The 19,472-nt window shown below is 46.0% G+C and overlaps 2 protein-coding genes across 2 annotated transcripts; both read left to right on the top strand.

The window, feature by feature from the left end:
* The first annotated feature begins 884 nt into the window (after positions 1-884).
* Positions 885-7,157, top strand: opn9 (opsin 9). Its single transcript, XM_047038826.1, has 9 exons — positions 885-1,078; positions 1,814-1,946; positions 3,641-3,791; positions 4,127-4,266; positions 5,275-5,413; positions 5,667-5,781; positions 6,049-6,129; positions 6,255-6,744; positions 6,829-7,157. The coding sequence occupies exons 2-9, from the start codon at positions 1,820-1,822 to the stop codon at positions 7,098-7,100; spliced, it is 1,515 nt and encodes a 504-aa protein (XP_046894782.1). The 5' UTR covers positions 885-1,078; positions 1,814-1,819; the 3' UTR covers positions 7,101-7,157.
* A 619-nt stretch (positions 7,158-7,776) lies between these two features.
* Positions 7,777-19,440, top strand: iffo1b (intermediate filament family orphan 1b). Its single transcript, XM_047037231.1, has 9 exons — positions 7,777-9,181; positions 11,019-11,079; positions 12,452-12,547; positions 13,036-13,176; positions 13,336-13,523; positions 13,610-13,739; positions 14,854-14,946; positions 15,065-15,195; positions 15,718-19,440. The coding sequence occupies exons 1-9, from the start codon at positions 8,181-8,183 to the stop codon at positions 15,815-15,817; spliced, it is 1,941 nt and encodes a 646-aa protein (XP_046893187.1). The 5' UTR covers positions 7,777-8,180; the 3' UTR covers positions 15,818-19,440.
* Positions 19,441-19,472: the final 32 nt, after the last annotated feature.

The raw sequence follows: 19,472 nt of genomic DNA, 5'->3' as shown, positions 1-19,472 counted from the left end.
TCTGATAGAAGTGTCTCAGAGTTGGTAAATGTAGACTAAGGAGACGGAAAAAAATAAACTGGATTTATAAAACATGAAGTATTGGTTAACCCCTGTGGCCCAAGGAGATTATTTGAAATCCCGTTCACTAGAATCCAACATAGGCCATACGGTTCTATTTAAGGGTTGCAAACACACACACGCTTACACTCACGTTTCAAGTGTATTTGAATGTGTATGTACGCGTTAGCGTGTGTGCGTGTTCAAAGCTCTACTTCTGTAATATGAGTTGGATTAGGATTAAATCAATGCCGTTGGTCAGATCACAGCCATGTATATATATTTATTTCCATGTTTAATACTTTTGTCACAGACTTCCAGGACCGCTTAATTCCCAGAGGTCAAACCAAATATCCGTGATATTGTTGTCCAAGACGAAAATGTCTGCTGGTAGTTATAATTCTCACTGATGCATGGACACACAGACAGGCACGCAAGCACACACACACTTTTGCCTCTCTAAAACGATGATTAAGACTAAAGTAGAGCATTGAGTGAAATAATCAAGCCTCATGAATCACTTAATTATCATTATTTCTAACCTGAATTGGACGGATCATCTTTCTTTACTTGCTTTCTGAAAAAAGCTCTTAAGATAAGATAAATTTAGGACATAAAACATTGAGAATGCATGTGTGGGAGATTAAGAGTGTGTGTCTGTGTGTCTGAGCAAGAGAGACAGAGAGAGACAGAGAGAGAGAGAAAGGGAGTGAGATAGAGATAGACAGAGAGAGACAGAGAGAGAGAGAGACAGAGAGAGAGAGAAAGGGAGTGAGATAGAGATAGACAGGGATAGACAGGGAGGGAGAAGGGGTGGGGAATGACTGATCAAGAGGGAGGTCAAAAGGTTTAGATACATCTCTCTCCCTCTTTTTCTCTCTGTTCATTTCACCACCAGATTGTCAACCGCAAAATTGATTTGGAAAATCAAGAGGCTTAAGATTAAAAAAGAGCTTAACTTAGCATAAAGACGATCTGAACAAGAGGGAAGTAACAGAAGAAACTAGGTGGACAGACTGACCGACTGAGAAAGAGGAAGGTGGGTAGGACTGGCTGTGCGTGTGTGAGTTCTGTGTGTATGGTTCCAAGGCACTCCTGCAGGACTTTACCACGTCTTAAAAACGAGAGATTGCTTTGCACTTTTTGTTCTTATGTTTTAACAGACCGTAATTCAACTTCTGCGGTTAGCAGCAATTTAAAAACTCTCTTTGTGTCTTTCTGGGGAGTGTGGAGAGAGATTTTCTTTCCCCTCCTTCAGGCGGTGTCCCATGGTTGTCTTATCTCATCTGAAAGACATTTTGTTTGTGCTTGTAACCGCTTGTTTGCTTGGTTTCCATATCATGTCCTTTATCCCTTCCTTTTCCCTCTTACTCATAAGATGCTAAGATTATCAGTGAACTCTGTCTTTCTCACTTTTTCTCTCTTCCCAACTCCACATCCACTAACTCGAAACTTCTCTCACACAAACGCCTCTGTCTTATGCTCCTGCTCATTCACCCCCACCGCTTACCTGTTATGGAGGATATACCTTCTCCACGTTGTTTGTGTGTGTCAGATGAGCGTTGAGTCAGATGGCTGAGCGGTGAGGGAGTCGGGCTACTAATCAGAAGGTTGCCGGATCGATTTCCCGCCCCGCAAAATGACGTTGTGTCCTTCACCCTACTTGCCTCTGGGGGAATGTCCCTGTCCTTACTGTAAGTCGCTCTGGATAAGAGCGTCTGCTAAATGACTAAATGTAAATGTAAAATGTGTGTCTCCATCTGGTTCCTTTCAGCTGTACATGTCGGCAGGACTGAATGGCACGTGGAGGGACTCGGTGCCTGTCCCATCCTCCCTCTCTCCCGCCTTCCAGTCGCACCTCACACCGAGCGCCGACCTGGGAGTGGCCATCCTGATGGTGATCACAGGTGAGTGGGACCTCGTCCTTGTCCCCTGCTGTCCTCACCCTCATCCTCTCCGAGTGGGTCAAAGGGAGGAACACGTGTTTTGATACCGACACTAGATTCAAGAACTGAAATTTGGATGGAGTCAAATTTTTCTTCTATGAAAAGCATATGCGTACTGTTATCCTTTCAACCTTCTCAAAAACGAGATTTGCTTGTGGCGTATTCACGACAGGGATTCATCCTACAGTAATCAATGTTTTCATTACACTTTAAAGCTTTTCATTATTAAGAAGAGATGAGATGTTTGCAAACCTTTGCATCAAGAAACAGGGACCACTGAACACAGATCTCAAGCTGTCAGCCGTCATGACCAACTTGTGTGATCAAACGAGGCATTGATCTACTCTAGCCAAGACTCAGACATGTGGAATGAATCCCGCAAGGAGCACAGATCTAGCTCAGTGAGAGCAGAGAGCTCAAGGAGGAGAGAGAGAGGAAGGGCCAGGATACCAGTGTGAAGCCTTCCAGGATCATATAATACATTCCGACCTGCAGGGTAAATCATTAAGCTACACGCACAGGTTTACCCAGCAAAACCAAATCAGATATGATGACCAGACGACCCCCTCCGCCTCTCCCCCTGACCGCTGGCTTCCCTGTCGATGCCTCGGTGCAGGGCATGAGCTGGGCAGCTGATTCCAGGGCCCAGGGGGTCTGGAAAGAGGGGTTGTTAGGACGCCTGGCTGAAGTACTAAAATAAACGACTGGCTTGCTGAACCGTGCCAGGAGAGAACAGTGAGTGGCTCCACCCGTCGATAGTGGATGATCGATCTTTCCTGCGATAGACGACCACTCAGGCGCTGTGATATGAGGGGAATGTATGCTGTGCGCCACCGAAGGAACCTCCTCCACCCCTCTCATCCCACGTCTACCATGTCCACTCATCGATCTCTCGTCCCTGCGCTGATCCGTCAACTGTGAAATCACACGTCCTGGTTTTTCCTGGTCCTTTGAACTCCCTGTTCAATTCCGCACCTCCTCCCCTTTCCCACCCAACATTGTTCTTTCTCACATGGTCTTCTCATGCTCCCTGTTCTCTCACTTGGTCTTCTCATGGTCCCTGTTCTCTCACCTGGTCTTCTCATGCTCCCTGTTCTCTCTCACATGGTCTTCTCATGCTCCCTGTTCTCTCTCACATGGTCTTCTCATGGTCCCTGTTCTCTCACCTGGTCTTCTCATGCTCCCTGTTCTCTCACTTGGTCTTCTCATGCTCCCTGTTCTCTACCTGGTCTTCTCATGGTCTCTGTTCTCTTACCTGGTCTTCTCATGCTTCCTGTTCTCTCACTTGGTCTTCTCATGCTCCCTGTTCTCTCACCTGGTCTTCTCATGCTCCTTGTTCTCTCTCACTTGGTCTTCTCATGCTCCCTATTCTCTACCTGGTCTTCTCATGCTTCCTGTTCTCTACCTGGTCTTCTCATGCTCCCTGTTCTCTCACCTGGTCTTCTCATGCTCCTTGTTCTCTCTCACTTGGTCTTCTCATGCTCCCTGTTCTCTACCTGGTCTTCTCATGCTCCCTGTTCTCTCACCTGGTCTTATCATGCTTCCTGTTCTCTCACCTGGTCTTATCATGCTTCCTGTTCTCTCACCTGGTCTTATCATGCTTCCTGTTCTCTCACCTGGTCTTCTCATGCTTCCTGTTCTCTCCCCTGTCCCAGGCGCCGTGTCTGTGCTGGGGAACGGCACCGTGCTGCTGGTCTACGGCAAGAAGAGGAAGACCCTCCGTCCTCCTGAGCTTATGACCATCAACCTGGCTGTCTGTGATTTCGGCTACAGCCTCATAGGGGCACCATGCATCATAATATCCAGGTGAGTTTCGATCAAAGTAAGAAAAGGAGTCATAGTTTGTACTTAAAAAAATAAAACAAATAAGTTGTCCGTGGTATGTGAAGAAAAACAAAGTTCCTCTTCCCCCTCTCCTCCCTTCTCTTCCCCCTCTCCTCCCTCCTCTTCCCCCTCCTCTCCTCCCCCTTCTTCCCCCTCTCCTCTCTCTCCTCCCCCTCCTCTCCTCCCCCCTCTCCCCCCTCCTTCCTCCCTCCCTCTCCTCCCTCCTCTTTCCCCTCTCCTCCCTCCTCTTCCCCCTCCTCTCCTCCCCCTTCTTCCCCCTCTCCTCTCTCTCCTCCCCCTCCTCTCCTCCCCCTCAGCCTGTCTCACGCCTGGGTGTTCGGGGAGTCAGGCTGCTTGTGGTACGGCATACAGGGCTTTGTGTTTGGGATCGGCTCTCTCATCACCACCAGTCTCATCTCTCTGGATCGCTGCCTTAAGATCTGCTCCTTAAGATACGGTCAGTAAGATGCACTGTAAAGGCCCCGCCCTCCACTGCAAACACCTGACACCTGTACGAAACATGACGAACCACTCGGTTAAACAGGAACACGTGAGAGGTACCTGAGGGAAAAGGAAAATAAAAATGAGAAGAATTAACTTTTTATTTTTTTTTAAGAAGATTGGGAACCAAGCTGTAGAGAAATTCAGTCAAAGCTTATTTTGTTGTAATACAGAAAGAGAAGCACAATATATATTCTGAAGAAATTTCATCTTTGTAGTATTTATCGATTGCCGTGACGAAATTGAAATAACTGGAGCATGCACAATGGTGAAGTCACAACAGTGAAAAAGCATTTAGCCCAAAGCTCAGCTAAGGGGACCATACAGCATAAAAGCAGCTTTCACAAAGATATTGTGTCAAAGATTGATCTTTGACACTCATCCTTCATCCTTACTGACATATGGTGATACAAACCACAGCCTCAGCTCTCACAGTCTCTGCTTTCGTGTGGCCGGGTTCTGAGATTGCGGTGTCGCGCTTGCTGTTAGAAATAATAACTGTCGCCGTCACTGTACACATGGTCCATGAGTGCATCTGATCCTCTGCCTTCCTGAAGTCACTTCCTGAAGTCACTTCCTGAAGTCACTTCCTGAGATCACTTCCCGAGGTCACTTCCCGAAGTCACTTTCTGAGGTCACTCTATCGAGATCTCTGTCATTTAGGTGCAAAATCTAATATCTACCCTAGCTGCCCCAGTTTCTGTGATTGTTGTCTGTTGGTAAGGATATTAGATTCCACGTACACATACTGATTTTAGAGTACTCGATCATCGAAGCCTTCCATGGGTGTGGGTGTGACTCTGTGTCTGAGTACTGGCATGTTTGTTTGTGTTGTGAGTTCAGGATGCAGGTTGTTTTACATGGCGACAGTGTTCTTGCATGCACAGTACTTTCAAGTAAATTTGAAATCATGCTTTGCTTCATGCTAAATCCGTGCAAAAATGATATCTGCTCTGCACTACAGGTCAGTGGATAGAGAGACGCCACATGTCTCTAGCGATTGCACTGATTTGGGCCTATACTGTCTTCTGGGCCGTTCTCCCTGCCTTTGGGTTCGGAAGCTATGGACCAGAACCTTTCGGGACCAGCTGCACGATTAACTGGTACCTCTCCCTTCTGCTAGTCCCCATCACTGAATTCGGTCGTGAGTGTAGTAGTGTGTACATGCCAAAGCTTGTTTGCGTACACAATTAGCTCTGAAAGTTCTGTTTAATTCATCCCTGTGTAGCACGTGTGTGCGTGAGTTTGCGTGTCTGTCTGGATGCGAGTTCATGAACTACGGATGGGATATGTGAATATCTGGATGTACTAGTGTGTTCATGTTCCTGCGGCTATCTGGATATCGCTTCCTGTCAGGTGGAAGATGAGGTCTTCCTTGAAGGACCGAGCCTACATCTTCCTCATCCTGACCTTGTGCTTCGGAGTCCCCACCCTCACCATCATCGTCTCCTACCTGGCCATCCTCCGGACGGTGAGTGAATTTACGCTGAGCCTGGCGAGGCAGGGAGCCAGCAATTAGCGTTTGATTCATGGGTCCTTGATGAGTCACTTATGCTGAGTGGTCTCTGCTATGCGGGGTGCTGGACATGTTTTATGCATGCCAAGGCCGTCCCAGTGTGAGCCTGCCCGTGTGTTCAGCAGAGCGGTACAGTACTGCAACAGAGCTGTGTGTAAACCTAGCTGACTGTGGGAGAACGTGCACTCACCGGTTGTTTTCATCGTGTTTCTATTCGAGTAGGTGTACAAGTCTCACCAAACCCTGGCCTCCATCCCCTCCTCAACCGTCACCCACAGTAGCCGTGACATGAGACTCACCAAGGCATGTCAAACAAACAGCTGAGAACATAACAGCGAGTGTAGCCACAACATGGGCGACATCTCTGCTTCACTAATCGCATCTAAAGGTCTCTAGATCAGGAACCATGAACCATCTGTCTGTTGCAGATAGCAGCAGTGGTCTGCTCCACCTTCCTCCTTGCCTGGACCCCCTACGCCATAGTGTCCCTCTACTCCGCCCTGGCCCATCGGAACGAGTGGGTGGAGGGCTCCCTGCACCCCAGCACCATCACCGACCTCCTGGGGCTTCCTACTGTCCACAACTGGACCTCTACGGAGAGCTACGGAGGTGGCTATGACAGCATGTACTACGACCAGGCAGAGTACTCGGACCCGTCGCCCACCGAGGCTGTCACCACCACGCGCAGTTCACCTTTAGTCCGCCAGGGGGCGTCAGAGCCGGACAGCTCCCAGCCCGTGTCCTGCCTGCCACCAGTTGTTACCCTGATCCCGGCCATGTTTGCCAAGTCTCACTGCATGATCAACCCCTTCATCTACCAGATCATGAACAAGGAGTTCCGAGAGGATGTGTACGACATCCTGCGGGGGAGAGACAGCAGGGAGAGGAGGAGGACCAGAGCCACAGACGGGAGCTATTGTGAGAGTTGAGGATTCTTCCCTCACACGCAGACACACACACACAGGTCATGTCGGCTAACCCTCTCTCTCCGCTCCTCCACAGCGCAGAGAAGCAGCATCAATCTGTCTTACTGCCAGAGCTGGAGACAGAAGAACAAGCCCATGGCCGTGTCCATGGTGCAGCTGGAGACCAAGCAGCAACATGGAGAGAAGGGGAAAGGAGGAGGCAGTGGTTCCTGGTCTGACAACACGTCTGTGGGCTGGGATGCTCTGGACGTGGCCTCCTTAGACACTCAGGTCAAAATGGAGGGCCGGAAGATGAGCGAGAAGGAGGAGATGGGGGGGTCCACGTCCAGCAGCCTGCTGACAGAGTGAGAGGATGAGAGAGAGAGAGACAGAGAGAGAGGGGAGGAGAGACAGAGAGAGCTAAAGAGAGCGGGGAGAGAGAGAGAGAGAGAGAGAGAGAGAGAGAGAGAGAGAGAGAGAGAGAGAGAGAGAGAGAGAGAGAGAGAGAGAGAGAGAGAGAGAGAGAGAGAGAGAGAGGGCATCCTGAAATAGGGCACTTTCACATTTGGTAATATGTAAGGTGATTTTACTCTGTATTTGATTTCTGTTTCTCTATTGACTTATATTGTGTTAATGTTGTTTTCTGTGGCAGACAAGACAATTTAGTTTAATTTATTGAAACTAGGCTAATTTAGTTATTTATGCATGTATTGTGATATTTGGACTGATATTGGAAACTAATTGACTTCATGTGTTGTGTCATTAGTCGCCTCTCCATCCTGACAAACGATTTTTAAAGAAAATAAAATTGTTCTTACACTTTTATTACATTGTTCTGTTGATTAAGTCTACATCTCACCATGTTATTCAACTTGTAGGCTATATTTTGCACTGAACACAACATAGGCTACTATTTTAAAGTTTTAAAGTTTTCTGCATTGAACGTAAAGAGTGAAATGGTTAACAGAATCCAGGCTGTCTAATTGTGTATTTACGGTAGCTTGCTCTCCAAATCCCGCAGCACTTGCTCTTGCCTGCGGTCACATCTTGAAGCCAGAAGCTGCGTCGCTGATACGGTCTGAGTTTATCTTTTTAAAACATTCGAGCGCAGTGCATTATTATTGAGAATTTTATTTATCATTGATAACATCTCATTTTGGATTAACATATTGGTGTTGTCGCATATTTTTGTTTGCGCATACCGTTTGGATTCGTGTTTAACATTGTTTTTGTTGGGGACCGTTAACAGGGAGAGAACACTTGACCAGTTCGCCAACCTTAAGTCGACCCGGCTTTAAGTCGAGGATAAGATTATTAATTAGAAACAGTTACATAAACAGGTGGGTTAATTGTAGAACGTGGCGCAATTGTCTGATAACCAACAACTAGACGTTGTTTATCTTATCGTATTTGTATTCCACCATAGCAAGCAAATTACCGTCCGTGTTCATGCCAGATCTGCAGCGCTTTAGTTTTCCTTACCATAGCATGAATCCTTTGTTGGGGACAAACTCGCTTCTCCAACATCAACAGCAGCCGAATCTAGGACCGAGTCATCCGGATTCCCCATCCGGCCTTCTGCCCGAGGCCATCTTCGGCTCTCCAGATCCGACCGCCTTCCTTGAAGAGTCTGGACTAGGCCCGGAGACGCTCTCCGGATTTGATTTCAACCCATCCTCACAAAGTGCTTACCTGCACCATAACCACAACCACCCGGTGCACCGTGCAGTGCCACCACCTGCTGCCATGGCCCTAAGGAACGACTTGGGGTCCAACATTAGCGTACTGAAGACCCTCAACTTGCGGTTCCGATGCTTTCTCGCCAAAGTACACGAATTGGAGCGGAGGAACAAGATCTTGGAGAAACAGCTTCAGCAGGCTTTGGACGCCAATACTAAATGCAAAGGTGGATGTTCTGAAAACGGGGGAGGGGCACACACCCAAGAAACAGGTGTCCAGACCGGGTTCGTGGGGACGATTCCACTTAGGCCCGGTTCGCTTCCGTTTCACAACACAAACAACTCAGCTACGAGGCCCACAACGCTTTTCATGCCACCACTCACGACAGTCCTCACGCTGGAGCAGAACCAAATCGAAAATCCAAACTCTAACCCGAAGAATCCCACCATCACAATCAACCTGTCAACTCCAACTGTCGACTCCCCATCCAGCTCCAGGTCACAAACCATCGGGAGAACCGTCACAAGTACGAGCACCGGTACCGGAACCCCGACCAACCCCCCTCCCAGGTTTCTACCGGGAACTATCTGGTCCTATAACCACACCCGCAAGCTCGGCTCTGGCGTGGAGACGCGCGTTACCAGCCCAGGTGTGTCCTGGGTCCACCCGGACGGAGTTGGGGTTCAAATCGACACCATCACCCCAGAGATCAGAGCCCTGTATAACGTCCTGGCTAAAGTGAAGAGGGAAAGAGACGAATACAAGCGCAGGTAACTGACTTTTTGTATTGATTCACCATGAAACCTGTGTGGCCAGGTGTGCGGCAGATCATATAAAAGTAATTAAAGCATTGAGTGTCGTTAGGAGAACAGTAAGGGTCTTGTGACTCCTCGTGGTAGCAGAGTGGTAGCAGCCTTGCTAACAGATGGCCGACGAGAAAAGCTGCATCTAACACAAACTAATTTTGTATCCTTCAGCGGACATATCATTAATGCCAAAACGTTTTTCACGACAGATGGCGCAACTTGAATTTTAACGATCCCTATTAACACAATAGTTTCACATACATGGTGTTCTGTATTTGAAAGAAATATGTAAAAAAAAAGTTACAGTTCTGAACAAATCTGTCAAGAAGAACACCTATTACTGAATCATGATCAATGGAATTTTCACAATTTCGTCTCTAAAAATGCAGGCTATGTCTTGTTCAGCTTGACAGAAATGTGTCCAGTTAGACATCCCCTAAAGCCAATGTCATTCTTTGTGTCAAATTCACTGATATATATTTGGTTTATCTCCATCCCCATCAGTTTTGGGATCAGTCCAAGGTCATAAACCAACAAGGCAGTTTGTTTTGAAATGGGCATAGCAGGTTTCTGAGTGATGCTGACTGTTTAGTGTTAAGAACCATAGGTTGGGGGACAAACAGTTGATTAGCACAACAGATATAAGTGTTGTTCAGAGGAATATAGTGTCACACATGTTGGAGTTTAAAGTAAACCCAGTTTCCTCTGGAGTATGGAACTCAGGGCCAGCGTTGCCCCGAGCGATATCTTGGCTGATAGCATCGGGACAGCCAGACAATGATTTACAGTGTAACAGCTTCTCTGTTTAGTTCTTTAATTGCACTCAGTGGGACTTTTTCATACTTGGTTCACAGTTAAAGATGCCTGCAGGGAAACAATAATCTCACTAGTGGACTATTCTTTCTATCAGTCCCCCTACTTCCTGTTTCTTCATCTTTGGGCGTCATTCCATCGCTGTCTTGTCCTTACCTGCCTCTCTCTCCTTCAGCCAGGGGCTGGTATCACCTGTCTCTCTGCCTCCTGTCTCTCATCTCCCTCTCTCCTTCAGCCAGGGGCTGGTATCACCTCCCTCTCTGGCTCCTGTCTCTCATCTCACTCTGCCCCTCCCCTCCTCCCTCTCCCACCTTTCTGCCATTAGTCTCTTTTTCCCCTCACTGGCAACTACATTCTCTGCTCCTTGTCCCATGACAACATCCCCCCCCCCCTCTCTCTCTCCTTCCTCTTGCGCATCCGTCTCCACTCTCCACACAGCATCTGCAATGCAGCATACTCGGTGAGCTGTAACTGCTGAAAAAGGGGGTTGGCTTGCAAAGAACTTGTCTCAACTCCCCCCCTCCCTCTCTCTCTCCCTCTCTCTCTCTCTCTCTCTCTCTCTCTCTCTCTCTCTCTCTCTCTCTCTCTCTCTCTCTCTCTCTCTCTCTTTGCACTTACCCCTCAAATGAAAACATTGTGCCCAAATACAGCACAAAATCCCTCACTCTTAATACTAAATAACACATTAAGCTTTTTAAAGGTCTGGATATGTCGCAGAGTCCTGCATTTTAAGCAGCAGTTATGTAAGGTGAAAATCAACTGAAAGGGAGGGGCCTGGGGCCTGTTGGTCCATTGAACCTGTCAACGACCCCGTGTCAACTACACACGCTTTTAGTCAGATTAAAGTTCTGATTCATGGGTTCTGATTGGACCAGTACGCAGGAGGAAAACACACATACACACACCAAGTACACACTAACGTCACATGCAGGTTTCAGTTTATTCATGTGCGTGTGTGTGTGTGTGCGTGTGTGTGTGTGCTCTGCAGGTGGGAGGAGGAATATACCATGAGGGTGGATCTGGAACAGAAGATCGCAGACTTACAGGAGGTAAGAAGAGCACCTCCCATGACTGTTCCTCTCTGTTCCTGTCCCGCCTCAAGACTCAAACCAAGTCTCATCGCAGTGTATGGCACATTTACAGAGCGTATATCTACTGTATTTGAATCTCTTTTAATTCATAAACTATACACATGGTGAATAAAGCACCCATTCTGAGCCCCATACTGATTCTATACCAGGCCATCTCTGATTGGTCAGCGTGATGAGAGGGGGTTGGGCCCAGAAGCAGCACGTCTGTGAGACTCTGTCTGAGGGCTTGTCTGCATTGTGCTGACCGAATTGACATTGCACTGACGCACGCAAAACAACCTAATTCAATTGAGAGTGTGAAACAGCCTCATTCAATAAAAGTGTGTTGGAACAGCCCACTGAGAACTCACAACATTCAAGTGAAGGTCTAATATGCAGTGATGGTGTGCCCACCTGGACATTGTGGTTGCTCTTGTGAAGGCCCCTTGTTTTTCCAGCTGCAGTGAATGGTCTGATCACCACCCACCTGCATGTGGTGTTGAGCTCTCTCATGTTTCCTGTGTGTGTGTGTTTGCGCCATTGTTTTTGCTTGTGCATGCTTACATTTACATAACATTTAGTCATTTAGCAGACGCTCTTATCCAGAGCGACTTACAGTAAGTACAGGGACATTCCCCCCGAGGCCAGTAGGGTGAAGTGCCTTGCCCAAGGACACAACGTCATTTGGCACGGCCGGGAATCGAACCGGCAACCTTAAAATTGTGTAAATGAGCATGTGTGTGTATGTGCATGGGAGTGCTTGTGTGTGTGTGTGTGTGTGTGTGTATGTGTGTGTGTGAGCCTGCAAGTGCTTGTGTGTGTGTGTGTGTGTGTGTGAGCCTGCAAGTGCTTGTGTGTGTGTGTGTGTGTGTGTATGTGTGTGTGTGAGCCTGCAAGTGCGTGTGTGTGTGTGTGTGTGTGTGTAGCTGCAGTTTCTGGGAACATCTAGACACCTGACCCAGTTACAGAGTAGGCTGTAGCTGTGGTGCCCAACATTCATCAAAGAGACACTTTAGACTTTGCCAGCTCAGCCAGACACATAACTAGAATTACACCAACAAAAAAAGTCTTAAAACAGAGTGAATTATGGGAAAGCAAAATCCTGGGGGATTACATATGCTGGATTGCTAAATTCGTATTATCTGCTCTGTGTATAAAGGCCTTGTGAGTGGTCTCTTGCTGGAAACAGATTTGTCTCTAAGATGCTACCACCATAATCAGATCTGTTCTGGGAAGTGAGAGATGGTCCGTGTGAGTGTGTGCGTGTGTGTTTGATGCCTATCTGTCTGTGGTTGTAGGACTTGCAAGAGAGTGAAGGCTGTGGTTGATGCCTATCTGTCTGTGGTTGTAGGACTTGCAGGAGAGTGAAGGCTGCCAAGATGAGTTGGCAGTCAGAGTTCAGCAGTTGAAGGCCGAGCTGGTCCTCTTCAAAGGCCTGATGAGCAACGTAAATACAAAACTCACCTTCTCCTTACCCTGCATACAATATCCACATACACACTCACAACCTCACCGTACTCTATACCTCCTAGTCAACACCAGTGTACTAATTGAATCTTAAGTCCATCGCCCTTAAACAATTATATACTTATAGTGTATCAAACACCAGTACACTCAACACGCCCTGCACGTGAACCGTATTTAAAATTGTACATTCTTATAGACACACATTCCATGTCACTCCATGTTGTCCCTTTGGTACAGAGCAATCAAGAGATTAAAAAATAAAATTGAATTTAGTATGCTGACTTCTCTCTCACCCTACTGTCTCCTTGAATCTACTCTCTCTGTCTCTCTCTCTCTCTCTCTCTCTCTCTCTCTCTCTCTCTCTCTCTCTCTCTCTCTCTACTCTCTCTACTCTCTCTACTCTCTCTACTCTCTCTACTCTCTCTACTCTCTACTCTCTGTCTCTCTCTCTCTCTCTCCTCTTGGTAGAACCTGTCAGAGCTGGACAGTAAGATCCAGGAGAAGGCCATGAAGGTGGACATGGACATCTGTCGCAGGATCGACATTACGGCCCGTCTGTGTGACGTGGCCCAGCAGAGGAACTGTGAGGACGTCATTCAGATGTACCAGGTACCACACACAAACACACTCACCACACACACCACACACACAAACACACAGAGGCGTGCCCACACGCACACACACGCTCTAAGCACGTCCACACAAACACACACACACACACACTGCTGGGAGGGTGTTAACAGCGGCCATCTCTCACCCAACCTTCAGGTGCCCACCTCCCAGTCTGCCATCAACTGTCGTCCCCGGAGACAGACTCCGCTGTCACTCAATGGCAGCGACGGAGATGAACCAATTAGCACCTCGGAGAGCGACGGGGGTGTGCCCAAGGAGGAGGAATTGTGTACCTCATCAGCCAGTCAGATCAATGAGGAGATGCAGCGAATGCTGAACCACCTGTAAGTGTCCTTATGTGTGTGTGTTTATACAGCATGTTTGTCCATACGCGCGGTTGGTTTGTGTGACAGCTTTGGATGCGTTGCAGGCGGGAGTGTGAGTTTGAGGACGACTGCGACAGCCTGGCCTGGGAGGAGACTGAGGAGACCATGCTGCTGTGGGAGGACTTCCCAGGATGCACCCTGGCACCACCAGAGACCAATCACCAGGCAGGAGAGGTAGGGAGCCCTGGCTTGGTGGTTGGGCCTGTACTGTGTGAGCCCAGTGTGCCCTAACGGCCCCTGATTAGTACAGTTAGGATGCCTGCTGATTCTGTCAGAACAGAGAACCCAGGAGCTGATGCCATGTCCCTTTTAGCGATGACATCATTTGAATGCATACGGCAGTCAGATCAAGCATTGGCTGTTAGTGTTCCTAGAATTCCTAGTCTGTAGAATGAGGTCATTGTGAGTGAAACAATATGTTACAATGTTTCACAGTACTTTCAGAGGTCGCCGATCCTCTCTCAGCTAAGTACCAAACAGCTCATAAAGAAGCCCATCTATCCATAGACAAATGTATGCATGTGTGCGCGCAGACACAACCATACAACATACACACTGAAACATACACACACAAAAAAACACACTCAAACATGCATTCACACACGAAAAACCTACACACCCAAGCATACACACCAACACAAGCCTGAATCTGAACGAGAAACTGATTTGTTGTCAGGTATTTGCTTTCATCGACCATTACTAGTCAGTGTAAGGAGAGACAACAAGCTGTTCCTTTATAGAACGGAACGGGAACGCGTACTCTGGGTAATTTGATTAGACAGTTGGATGAAGTCAGCCTTGTTTTACCAGCAAAGTATTACAATGTGTGTCCGTGTCCAGTAACAGAATGCTGTGTTCACCACACAAGCAAATGTTCTGTTTACGTCGATGTAATCTGTCATTATGATTCAGCCTTCAGGGGCCTTTGTACTCAAATCCAATATGAAGCATTACTGTCATATTTCCAGCCAGCTATAAACACACACCATCCAGACATGCTGCTGCTATCACAGCAATGCTGCTGCCGTCATGCTCATACTTCTGTCAACATCTCCAAGTCTCATCTCCATATATTCATTTGTCCTCCTCCTCCCTCTCTCCTTCTCTCTCCTTCTCTCTCTCCTTCTCTCTCTCTCTCTCTCTCTCTCTCTCTCTCTCTCTCTCTCTCTCTCTCTCTCTCTCTCTCTCTCTCTCTCTTTCTCTCTCTCTCTCTCTCTCTCTCTCCCCCCCTCTCTCTCTCTCTCTCTTTCTCTCTCTCTGTCTGTCTCTCTCTCTCTCTCTCTCTCAGCCAGATGAGTCTTTGGAGAAGGTGATTGAAGACACAGAGTGTCTGTTCAAATCCAGAGAGAGGGAGTACCAAGACACGATCGGCCAGATAGAGGTGAGACAGTGTGTGTGTGTTTATGGGATGCCAGGCATGTTATTATAGTGTATGATACACACTTGTGCCGCGTGACTGGTTCTGACTTTGTGTTTGGTACCCCCGCACACACACACAGCTGGAGCTTGCGACAGCCAAGAGTGATATGAACCGCCACCTGCATGAGTACATGGAGATGTGCTCCATGAAAAGAGGGCTGGACGTCCAGATGGAGACTTGTAGGAGACTCATCACCCAGACTGGAGACGGGTACGCTTCTCTGATCTGTGAGGCCTGTCTCCAGTGAGGTGGCAGGCCTGGGAGTCACACCTCTATGTTTTGGGAGTGAGGGATCGTGCATTTGATGTTTACACTGGTTACAGCCTACAACACCTTTTGTTGATCTGTTGCTCTGTCTCTCTCTCCGTGTCTCTCTCTTTTCTATCTATCTGTCTCTCTCTCTTTCTGTCTCTCTTTCTATCTCTCTGTCTCTTTCTCTGTCTCTTTCTCTGTCTCTCTCTGTCTATCTCTCTTTCTGTCTCTCTCTGTCTCTCTCTGTCTCTCTCTTTCTGTCTCTATCTGTCTTTCTTTCTGTCTGTCTCTCTCTGTCTCTCTCTCTTTATGTCTCTCTGTCTCTCTCTGTCTCTCTCTCTTTATGTCTCTCTGTCTCTCTCTGTGTCTCTCTTTCGGTCTCTCTCTCTCTCTCTCTCTCTCTCTCTCTCTCTCTCTGTCTGTATCTCTCTATGTCTCTGTCTATCTCTCTCTTTCTGTCTTTCTCTTTCCTTCTTTCAGTGATTCTCAGTCTCCCGTTCCGGGGCCCGGTGAAGAGATTGAGTCTACAGAGAAGGAGAAACCAGAAGAATCTCCTCCCTCCAGTTCCTCCAGATCATGACCCTCTCCTCTGTTCCTTCCATCCTTCCGTCCCATGACTTTCACTCCATCCAGCTAGTGTACTTCGGCATATAATTTATGTTTATAATGCTTGCTAGGTTTTCGTGTACGTTTTCAGACTGTGTATGCCGATTGTGTACATTTTCAACAAATCATACTGCCCACTAGTGGAGAGATGCATATATGCAAGGGTCATATCTACTTGCACTGACAGCAATATGGCACAGGAGTGGAAAATTAGGTTTTGATATAATCTCATGAACCGTAGGAGTTACATGTTATTTTTAGGTGACTGTTTCAAAGTAGTATGAAGAGGTGTCTGAAATTGGCCAGGCAATATACACCCACATATCCACCTCAGGCTAACCTGCTGCATAACATTGTGACCTTTTTGTTCAAGCTTTTCTTTCAAGCTCAGGGCCCAGTAAGTTAAAACAGACAAAATAGGAATTGAGTTTGATGACTCCAGTTTGGGGTGTAGAATTTTGGGGACGGTTTCTAGAATGTTGGTTTGTCAGGTTTGACAAAGAATGTTTGTCTGGGACATGAAATGCTTGTGTATTTGGATTTAGTGTCGCATTTAAATGACAGCTTGTGTTTAGTTGACTAGATGCCTCATACTCAAACAGCACACATATTTAAGCACAGTCAAATATAAGTCGTTCAATAGAATATCACTTCATATCGAATTCATTACCAGACTTTTTCACTGCATTCAGTGAAATACATAAAATAACAAAAAAAGTGAAGTTAAAAAAATGAATTGTAACTCAGAAGTTGAGGCACACAGTCAGACACGGCGTTGCTGCACGTGCTTCAGTGTCCTGACGTCGGGCTTCCAAGCAATTTACTTGCAGTTTACATCGGTAGGCCCAAGACATCAATGTCTTTAGGGGTGTAACCGCTGTTTGTACTTCAGAAACTTCCAGAGTGTAAATGATGTGTTTCAATGTTTATCCGATATTGACCGAAATATTGTATGGTGAGAGTGGGTCCCTTCCGTAACTTAAAATAATTCAACACAACTTCTAACTACCTGATTTCGTGTTACGGAACAGTGAACAGTTATAAAGAAGCTATAATGCAAACGCAAGGACCCACACTATAGCCTGTATTGTATTCACCATGCAAATCAAAGGCGATGTCAGGTAAACAAACGGACTGCGGACAGCTTGTGATTATGATCAGCAAGGACAGGGGGAAGGACACACACTTTTTGGTTTGGAACACAGCCTTTTTTTTCCCGCTGCGCTGCGGTGCCGTATAAATAGTGTAAATACGTACGCTCTTCAGGACGAATTTGGCGTTAGCGCCCTATGGCCTTGCATTGCTCTCTGTGTCTCTCCGTCAACGACGCAGGGACGGTGACAAGGTCGACTAAGGGCATTGTCACCCAAATGTTATATAGGAGCCGTGTTCAAATATTTTGTTTGGTTTGCAGTGGCAGGTCTAGTCAGTGTGGAGCCCTGGTCCGGATCAGGCCAGCGATATTTATACTGTAGTTGGTCACATTGAAGATTGGTAGACCAGATAGAAGCCTACTGCTTTGTTGAGGTGGTTGACAGGTCAGAACAACCAGACGTGTCAGCTTTGAATGTTAACCTTCTGTCAGGTTACTGCTGTGGTCTAGTAGGACTGGTGGACTATATAACACCGCAGGGTTAGTGTAGTCAAAAGGAAACCACAGAAGGTAATGTTAAGTGCGTGCGGGTACATTAGTGAATGAATTATGGATATGAATAGATGGACAGACAGATGATTGTTCATTTGACATGATAAAGCATTAACTGTATGAGTGCCAAACTTACTGGATATATAGCCTAGTCTACATTACGTTTAAGAATCACTAAAGAAAAACAAGAAAAAAAAACTAAAGCTGAAAGCTATTTCACAAACTGGTGCTTGTTGAAAATTATTGATGAATCCTATTTTTGAGCTTGTAAACGTTTGCCCTTGTAACGAAAGAGCAAAGCAAAGTGTATCCAATAGCAACAGCAATAATAAGAGTATAAAATGCAACTGAAAAGGGCAGGAATGGAAGTGTAGTTTTATTATTTAGCACACAAATTCACACATTCTGTCCCCAAAATGAGTTAAAATTCATTTTGGGGTTATTTTGGGGTTGAAAATGTATTACTTCTATTTAGTGTATCTGTTTTTGTGTGATAACATGTTTTTATTGTAAATCTCAGTTATATCATATTTTACATGCTTTACTTTTTCCATTATTTATGTGTTTATCACCTTAAACTGACAAAATCTACATGCACACACAACATGAATGACAGTACGCTGAATGTTGATAGCAGAGGCAAATATATGTCCACTCAAATTAAAAATAACGAACAAAAAAACAATATTTGGGATCTATTTAGGATCAATTATTTACCTTTTATTTTTGGTCCTGAAGAAGTCAAATCAGGTTGATTGTAAATTGCTTCAGCTCACATATCAATATTCAAATATTCTGTAAAAGCGTTTGTCTCATTGATGAGGCTGTAGGTTGGGGTTTGTGAAATAATGATATGCATGTCTTAAGTCTGGTGTTGGACACGCCATCCCCACTCTTTGGCTACAACTGAAGAGTGCTAAGAGAATACGTAGGAGACAGTGTGTGAGAACTATGTATTGTTTTGGCTCTATGTATAGTTTACCACATCCACCGAGAGGGTGAGTGTCTCTGTATGCATGTGTTATGTTTTGAGGGTGCTCTTATTTCAGTGGTTTTTAAAAAGACTTTTACTGGTTCACCTACAACATGAAGAAGTCAGTTCTCCAGAACCACACACAGACTCACACACACACAAATACATTACATTTGGTCACCAAGTGTCTTCTGACAGACAATCTGTATGGACCCACTTAACCAAGAGCAGTGGGACCTTAAAGTGATGTCTCACACACACAAACACGATTTTGACTTACACACAACGCCTTAAAAACACTGTATATATGTATATCAAACATGTACAGTAGTTGCTTGACAACTCAGTCGTTCTCGTTCTTCATGAGTGTATGTGAGTGCTAAGTAAAGTTCTTTTAAAAACAACACCAAAATGTAAAAAAAAAAAAACACTAAAACGACAAAAAAACTAGAAACTGCAAAAGGCTTTAACACTATTGACAGTATGATTGCTATGATATTGTATACTGTGATATTAAAAGTAACAGCTATGGGTATATTGTATGTTTAAAGACTGCATAGTGCAAGGAGGTCCTCAGTCACATACTGAGTAGCATGCTTTAGGACAAAAGTGTTTGATGAACTAGGTCAGATTGAGTTATTCTGAGTAACAGCAAGAATAAATCCTCTAACCGTATTCATCAATTCACCAGAACCATAAAACCCAAATCCTGGCCGACATGTTTATTAATGTTTCATACACAGTGCAATAAATAACAGGTGTAACTACAGGCACCTGCAAGATATTTAGATTTTACGTTCAGTTTCCCAAACGTTTATTTTATTTGTAGCCTTCGTCAGGAAACATGCGCCTCGTGTGTGACTGGGTATAGGACCTTAAATATGTGTGTCACCTGAGTGTAAGAAGTGGCAGGTTTCGCTTTAGCTTTACTGCAAAGCTCAGCATTCTGAGGGCAGAGTTAGAATGAAGAATAAAAAGTGGACAGCTGAACAATACGATTTGTTGTCGCGT

The sequence above is a fragment of the Hypomesus transpacificus genome, chromosome 2 (assembly GCF_021917145.1).
Source record: "Hypomesus transpacificus isolate Combined female chromosome 2, fHypTra1, whole genome shotgun sequence".
Taxonomy (NCBI): Eukaryota; Metazoa; Chordata; class Actinopteri; order Osmeriformes; family Osmeridae; genus Hypomesus; species Hypomesus transpacificus.
Note: the sequence above shows the minus strand (reverse complement) of the source record. Positions and strands in the feature narration are given on the sequence as shown.